The sequence below is a fragment of the Rattus rattus genome, chromosome 11, assembly GCF_011064425.1.
Source record: "Rattus rattus isolate New Zealand chromosome 11, Rrattus_CSIRO_v1, whole genome shotgun sequence".
Taxonomy (NCBI): Eukaryota; Metazoa; Chordata; class Mammalia; order Rodentia; family Muridae; genus Rattus; species Rattus rattus.
This window is the reverse complement of record NC_046164.1, coordinates 84,959,063-84,967,244: the sequence shown is the minus strand read 5'-3', so window position 1 is coordinate 84,967,244 and position 8,182 is coordinate 84,959,063. Positions and strand designations below refer to the sequence as shown.

General features: G+C 42.3%; 1 protein-coding gene across 1 annotated transcript; it reads left to right on the top strand.

Moving 5' to 3' along the window:
• Positions 1-603: 603 nt before the first annotated feature.
• Sec61g (SEC61 translocon subunit gamma) lies at positions 604-7,071 on the top strand. The gene is made up of 4 exons (XM_032916842.1): positions 604-689; positions 2,302-2,401; positions 3,986-4,088; positions 6,866-7,071. The coding sequence occupies exons 2-4, from the start codon at positions 2,308-2,310 to the stop codon at positions 6,873-6,875; spliced, it is 207 nt and encodes a 68-aa protein (XP_032772733.1). The 5' UTR covers positions 604-689; positions 2,302-2,307; the 3' UTR covers positions 6,876-7,071.
• The last annotated feature ends 1,111 nt before the right edge of the window (positions 7,072-8,182 follow it).

The following is an 8,182-nucleotide window of genomic DNA, read 5'->3' as shown; positions in this document are numbered from 1 at the left end:
TTTCACAGTTCTTTACTGATGCTGCACATGAAATGAAGTAAAAACTCTTCAAAGCCCTTAGGTTGGTTCTTAGCCTAGTGATGGAGCCAATCATGATTATCCAAGGGCCAAATATTAACTCAGAAATGTCAAATGTATTGCACTCAGAGACTGTTAGTACCCTCAATACATCTAATTCCTCATAGGGGACGAGAAATTGCTAGGTAAACGGTCTTAATTCCCGCTATATTCCCATGATTGATATCAGAAAGTCACTTTCCGGGAATGGAGAATATTTTTAATTAGGTCGTTCGTTCATACAGTGATGCTTGTTTCATTTTTGATCAGTGACATTATTTACATGAGCAGCGGGGTGACTCAGAGCTGTATCGCAGACATTCATTAACCAGCGACCATTTCTTGGATTTATGTTGAGGCTGCTGGAGGGGTTGCGCCCGAGAAGGTGGACGTAAGAAAGGAAGGTGGAGAACAGTCCGCCAGCTCTGCAGTAGAGACCCGAGTCGCTTAGGTCAGCCTCTCTTCCGGAAGCCCAGAGAAACACACATACCACTGCGCCGGCGCAATGACGCCTCTGCGCGAAGAGCCAATTGAAAGGAGGAGTGGGCGGGCTCTGACTAACCGGCTTCCGGTTCCGTTGGGCTCAATTCTCTCCTAGGCTACGTGTCTCTACCCTCTGAAACCGCCATCCCGTAAGTAAGGATTTTTTTTCCTGGGTGGTGGGTAAGGGAGAGCTGGTCTAAGGTCCAGGGCACGGAGGGGCCGCGGGATGGGAGGGTAGGGGCACGGAGGGACCAGGGGACGAGAAGATACTGGAGGTGCGAGCGTCCGGCGGACGATTGGGGCTAGCAACTAAGGGGACGCGGGGGGAGCGGGACTGAGGGAATAGGAAGCGAAGGAAACCCCGAGGAAGGGGGTGGCGAAGGGGCGGCGGGCTGGAGTGACGAGGGCGTCTTTGACAAGCCTGGAGGCCAGGAGCTGAGACCTGGGAGCTGCAGAACCTTGGACAAGTTGCGCTGAGTCGGGCTGCTGGTGGACAGGTGGACAGAGAGCCATTCATACATGAACAGGACCAAATCCACAGGTTCTACCTACGTGGCCTCGGCTGGAATTATCCAGTCCATATCTCCCTTGGAGGAAGGTTTCCAAAAGTTCTCGAACTCAGAGCTTAGCGTCCGGGGTCTAGGGTTCAGCCTTCTTGCAGATCGTCCCCTGCCTGAGCGTCCCCTCCCTGTTGGTGAAATTCTCTCTAGGGGGTTTCAGAGCCTGATGCCTTGAACCTCTTGTGCAGCTGAGTGAGTTCTAGTCTTGCAATTTAAAGTAAAGAGTTAGTCAAGAGGCTGCATCAAAAAGTCTTAGTGGACTAGCGCTCTCTAACATTGAGTGTAGTGGTTGGTCTAGTGTGGATTTTAGGGCTATTGGAGTTGAAGACCAGCTAAGTGAAACACCGAGAAAACCGGCATCCCTTTGCTTTTTGTATCAGGCTGTGGATAGATTTCTTAGTGTGTACCTTGTTTCAGCTGTTTGTCCACTTAGATAAGGAACCTGGAACCTAACAGGGCCTATATTTTCTAGCTAGAGAGTGGAATCATCTTCCGTCTTCTAAGACCTGGAAATGAAAGACAAGTAACTGTGTCTGCATTACTAGTGGCTCTCGGAGTTGTATAATTGAAAAGCATTCTTGTTAGCTAATAGAGTGTCAAAGGGGCCTCAAAATGTTCAAACCCAAACGTTTAATCGAGGCTTTGCAGAATCTGAATTTTGCCAGTGTTTATGGTTTGGGAGATTCATCTGTTTGTCCATCCCAAGAAGTGTACTTTTACTTAAATATGTTACATGGACATTACTTCTAGCAACTTGTTTGGAATGCACTTTTGCCCCCATTTTAGGTTCTTACTATACCTAGTTGGAACTCGCTGTAGTACATCCTGTTTTCAATAGTTTGAACTGTAGAAAGTAGTTATTAAGCCGAAACATTTTTTGGTTTCTTAGCAGGAATAGTTAGATGAGTGTAGTTGATAGGAAAGGGGTCTGTTGTTGCTTAGTCTTATAATGAGAGAATCCTTTAATGAGTGTATGATCCTTTGCCAGTGAGGATAGCAACACTGGTAAGATCTGTGCCTGCTTGTTTGTACCCATGTGCTTTCTTGTACAAGATAAAACCACCATAAATTTAGGCTTGGAAAGTTGCTTTTCTTTATGAATTCAGGACTGCGCTATTTGCCTCTGTGTACAACTCAAGTCCTAACATGTGAGCGAATACTACTGAGTATGTTGTTGTTTTCGCTTTTATTTTTTAAACAGACAAACATGGATCAGGTAATGCAGTTCGTCGAGCCAAGTCGGCAGTTTGTAAAGGACTCGATTCGGCTGGTTAAAAGATGCACCAAACCTGATAGAAAAGGTAATACTATCTTGACCTCAAGATAAAACACTAAATCTTTGCATTTTTGAAGTCTTCCCATTAGCATCTTCTGATTAATCTTTGTAGGACTGGAAATCAGCTTAATGATAGAGTGCTTGCTTAGTGTACTGTTAAAAGGAGCAGTGCACGGATGTCACTACCATGGCCCTCTCTTTCTTGATGTCCTTAGCAAGAACTGTTTAAAGCTTTGCTTTATGGTATAAGATTGTTCAGGCCGTAAGTTAGTTCTAGTTTAGTGTCATCCATATTACCAGTGTGTGGAAAGTTTTGGCAGCTTCCCTGCTCTGCCTTCAAGTCAGCAGAACTTTAACATGAAGTTAAGGGAATGGTCATTACCATCTAGAAAGTTACTTTCTTACGTCATACCTTACTAGGTGTGCCAGAATGTGTCTACTTTGAATCGTGAGTTGATTGGGTTAGAACTTAAGGCAGACTCTTCTAATAGAGCAGCATACTGTGTTAAGGTTAGTATCGCTGTGATGAAACACTGTGACCAGAGGCTATTTGGGGACAAAAGGGTTGTGTCATGTATCTTGAATCACAGCCCCCTGAAGGAAGCCAAGGGACGAACTGAAGCTGGGCAGGAACCTGGAGGCAGAAGCTGATGCAGAGGCCATGGAGGGTGCTGCTTATTTGCCTGCTCCTCATGGCTTTTTCAGCCTGCGTTCCTATAGAGCCCAGGGCCAGCAGCCCAGGGGTGTGTCTCACCCACAATGGGCTGGGTCCTCCCCCATCAATCACTACTTGAGAAAATGCTGTACAGGCTTGCCCGTCTAGAGCTGGATCTCAGAGAAGCATTTTCTCAACTGGGTTTCTTCTTTCAAATGACTAGCTTGTGTCACTGAAAACTAGCTAGCACACATTGAATATGTAAATAAAACAATACGTACGGGTTCCTGTTCTCATGAAGCTTGTGTTATCCTCATGAAGATGGTCTGTCAGGGAAGGCCATCCAGTCATTACAGTACACACTTGATTCCTGTCCTGGTGGAGGTATAAAGGAAGATAACGAGGAGATCTGGTAGTGCATACGGGGAGAAGCAGGTGAGGTGGTGAGGGAACGTGCCCCTAGGAGATAGAATAGTACTGAAATATAGCAGAGTTGAAATCTTTTCGTAAAACTGCTTCTCTTAATTTGAATTTTCAGTCCTTATCTTTTACTTCATCATGGTATTAAAGACAATTACATGTCTATAATATATCCCAAAGCTATAATTTTACTGCTATAATCTATAGGTTACAATTTAAAAAATGTTATACTACAAAACGCTACTTATGTTGACTTCAATCCTCTTTTCTTTTTTGTACTTTTGTCACTGAGAATAATGGTGTTTATTGATGAACTCAGGAGCATAGTGTTTTTCTTTCTGTTTCCGTTAAGTGTTAACAAAGTATGGGACTTAACCTGTCAGTCAGCATTTAGACTGTTAGTATTCCAACTTGGTTTTTAAAATGGTGTGTCTGCTACTCTGTGTGCTGGTATCTTTATTCATGTTACTGATAGCTCTTCATACTTTCTGTGACTCACAAAAAATAATTATAAACTTTGTGTTTTAAATTCAGAATTCCAGAAGATCGCCATGGCCACAGCGATTGGATTCGCTATCATGGGGTTCATCGGCTTCTTTGTGAAACTGATCCACATCCCTATTAATAACATTATTGTGTAAGTTGCTTTATAAAATCGACTATTTAGCAGTGACTGCAAATGAAGCCATTTCAGTTGGAGATTAATCCATTTTATTAAAGTACAGACCTGACCCAAGATATTTTAGTGATGTTGCACTGCTATCAATGCCTTTAGAAGGCGTTTGTATCTAATACCATCCTTATAGCAGCAGTGCATCACGGTCAGCTCCTCCGTGACCGACCAGATGCATTACAGGTACTGTCCTTGTATCTTGTAAGGTGCAGAGAATCCGTACTTCATCTGAACATCACTGTTTTGGGAAAAGTCTGATAGAGCATCTGTTTTTGTTGTTCAGTAACCAGTATAGCCTTGGGTAATTTAATTAACCATTGTGTGAGAGGACAGAAGTTATTATTTGGATTATGTTACAGATTAATGACTTTAGGAGTGAGTTGCCGAGAGTGGATGCTGGGAGCTGAGTCCGTGTCCTCTGCAGGAGTATGCTTGTAACAGCTGAGCCAGCTCTCTAGTGTCTCTGTGATCTACGGTTTTGTAGTCATGTGTCAGCCTCCTCTCCCATTTTTGAACAATTAATACCAACTTTATAGGGTGGTGAAATTCAGATCTATTTAGAAAACTCCTTAATTATAAGTCTCTTCAGTGTTGGATATTTTCTCACAGATACTGGTAGAGTTGTTTTTGCATGGCATGTGGCTAAATCCGAATTGTTAGATGTGTTTAAATGAAAGTCATACACAGTGATATTTTTGGCTCGTAAAGAGTCGCAAGATTGGCATGCTTGATCTGCGCCTGAGATGTTCCACCTTCTGGGCAGAGTTGGGAGAAAAAGAGTGGTCCAAGTGGGGTTGGGTCAGCGTGAGACCATGCATCACCACAAACCAGAACAATGGGGAAGCCGACAGGGCCAGTCATTGACTCTCTTCTGTCCACTGAGAAACCTCATTTGTTCCTAATGAGAAGTGTCAGCTTTGGAATTGTGCAGCCTTGGAGAAATTTCTGAGCTAGAAAACTGATGACCAGTTGCCTTGTCAGTGGGATAAAAGCTCTTCAAGCCAGGGTTTTGGCGCCTCGCGCCCCCCAGCACAACTACAGCCCAGCAGCTTAACTTTTATGAAGGTATCTTTACTGACGTAGTGTTTGTTTGCTGTGATGATACCCATAGTTTTGCCCAGAGTGACAAAATAAAGCCTTGGGTTTCTTTTCTGTTTTTGTTTTAAATATAGCACCACCACCACCCCCACAGCAGTCACTTACTTAGCCGATACTTTTATCTCTCATGACAGACTGCAGTGTACTTGGGTCATACTTTGATGTGTACGTCTGCCAACTTAAGATTGTGAATTTGGAGGCAAGCCTGTTATCTTGCTTGTATACTTTGTGTTTTTCTGGTTTTGCCACTCCTTCCCCAAAATGCTTTATTTTTAAACTATACTTATTATAAACATTTTCCGCTACAGACAATCAAATTCTAATCATATAAAATAATGATTCTTTTTTTCTTTTTGACACTGACTCTTCTGGTTGATAGGAAAACAAACTAGTGACTATTACTCACTGTAAGGTGACTATATCAGGTGTTCTTCTGCCCAAGTCTTTGGGCGCTGTAATTTGGTGATAATAGAAATTTATTTTTCATTGTTTTAGAAACTAAAATGCAAGCTTATGTAGTATGTTTCCTATCTGCTGAGGGCCTGACCTTGATACACACATACACGAGAGACAGACAGACAGAAAGACAGAGACAGAGACAGAGATACTGGATAAATACTAGTTGAATTAACTAAATGACTTGAATTCTTTATCCTTTTCTAGTAAAGATGTAGATGGTGATACTGGCCAGCCCTTGCTGAGACCTTATCCAGTTATCGTTGAATGTGAATCAACTCACTTAATCTCAGGAAGAAACTGGGGAGCAGAGAGAATGCATAGCTTGAGTGGCTCACAGGCGCTAGAGCAGTATGGGAAACACGTTGATACTAGCTACTCAGAAAATATTTCTTATAGTTAAAACACTATTTTATTGTTTTACAAGTTATCTACCATTTAATATTAATTTTTCCCAAGTGAAAGCCAGATAAAACAGGATTTTGTTGGTGGTGGGTAACAGAAAGCACACTTCCATCTCACAGTACAGTAGCAGTAGAACTGAAAGAAAATTGTTTCGGTGCCTGAAGTGACGTAAGTCAGAGGACGGAAACAGAAATCTACTCACAAGGTCCTCACTAAATTGACCTGAAATCTCTTTTTTGTTTCTCATCATTTTTTGGGGGTAATTTTTGTCTTTGGTTTTGTTTTACAATTGTCAGAATTAATACACAAGCTGCTGTAATTGAAAGGAGCTATGTAATGCTGTGTGTTTCAGTGTAGGTGGGCTTCTGTGGACATGTTTTGTTATCATTGTGCTTAAACCAGTTTTGTGGGTCTTTCTGATGGCCTACTGGTTGAGGAGAGTGGTGCTGTCTTTTTCTCTTCTTTAATTTGGTTTGTTACTTTCATGTCATGTAAAATTGAAAACTTCATGTGTAATTAATACATTGTGTTATTATCAGAAAGACTTGTCAGACTGTTTCAAACTAACATTTCCTAAAGGTGCATAATGAGGGCTAACATCACCTTCCCCAGAAGCCACCATCATTAAGGACCTTTGAACTGTAGATTTTGATTTAGGGTTTTTCTTTTAAACTGACCTGGGATAAACTTAGGTGTTGTTCTCTTGAAATTTCATGAAATGAAATTTCCTATTGCATTTCAAATGGTATGCTTAAAAGTGACCTCTTTTCTTTCTCTTGCAGGGGTGGCTGAGTCCTTGCTCATCGTGGGACTGGTGAACCAATGAGGGGGTGACAAGCTCATGAAGTAAAAGTTGCCTGGATGCTTTGTGGTTTTTGTTTCTTTCCTCCTAACTATGACTTTTCTATTTCTAAATTAAAATAATTTCAAAATAAACATTTTTCCGTAATAGATATTTATCAGATTTTAGTAAAAGATGATGCTAGAATATTTTTCTTCCTTGAAGTTTTTGGTTTGAAGGGGAAGAAAATGAGATAATTGCTGAAACCTTGTAAATTAGATGCTTTTCTGCCTTGACTGTTTGAGCCGTGATAACAATATACTTGAAGCTGAGTAATCTGTAGGGATAAGACTTACTTTTTTCACATCCCGAGGGCCATGAAATCCCAGCGTAGCAGTGCCAGTAGATTCAGAGTGTGCTGAGAACATGGTCTCAGTGCTTCAAAGAGTGGCTGGCATAGGATGCTTCCTGTGGCTGACAAACTAGGGGCTGTGTGCAGAGGCTTTAACAATAACCATAATCCAACCGATAGGGAGGACGCTGTGTGACCAACTCACTTAAATGCCAATCTCAGAATCCCAACAGGGAAGACACTGTGTGACCAACTCACTTAAATGCCAATCGCAGAGTCCCAACTGGGAGGACGGTGTGGGACCTGATTACCTAATCTTATAATCCAATGAATCTCTGTGCCTATCTATCCAAGGGGGTTTATTAGTGATTTACAGAGTGTAGTCTGGCTAGTCCAACAATGGAGGGAAGGTCCAAGGATCCAGTAGTTGTTCAGTCCTCAAGGCTGATTCTTAGATGGTCTGCAGTATCTGCTGGAATTGTGAAGAAGTTGGCTTTGATGCTAATGAAGGGCTGGAGTTGCTGGGGCGGCAAAAGCAAACAGACAATGCAAAAACTTCTAATCAGAAGGTGTGGCCCAGACTAAAGTCCGTTTTCTTAGATCAAAAGATCTGGATTAAAGTCTTTCGGCTCCAAAGATGTGGGTTTAGAAGTATATTTTCCCACTTCAAGCAAAAAAATCTCCCACAGTTGTGCCACATTCTTGGGTTTTTGTTAATTCCAGATATAGTCAAGCTGACAACCAAGAATTGCCCTCACGTATACCATGAAATGTGGTCCTGTGGGCCTGTTACAGTATCAGAAAGTAAGTCTTCATCCTCTCTGGTCTCGAATGGGCTCTAAAGACTTGTCCTCTCAGGGCCTTCGTGCGGAGACTGCCTTGCCACACAGTGCTTGGCTTCACAGCTTTCCTTGAAAAGAAGTAAGAACAGTGCACAGCTCCCTCATTGTTTGTCCCTTATGTCCC

What these genes read in the sequence shown, in the direction of transcription:
- Sec61g (XM_032916842.1), top strand. Translation starts at nt 2,308, where the DNA reads ATGGATCAGGTAATGCAGTTCGTCGAGCCAAGTCGGCAGTTTGTAAAG. An exon ending in CACCAAACCTGATAGAAAAG is followed by an intron (nt 2,402 to 3,985) that starts GTAATACTATCT and finishes TTTTAAATTCAG; the next exon opens with AATTCCAGAAGATCGCCATG.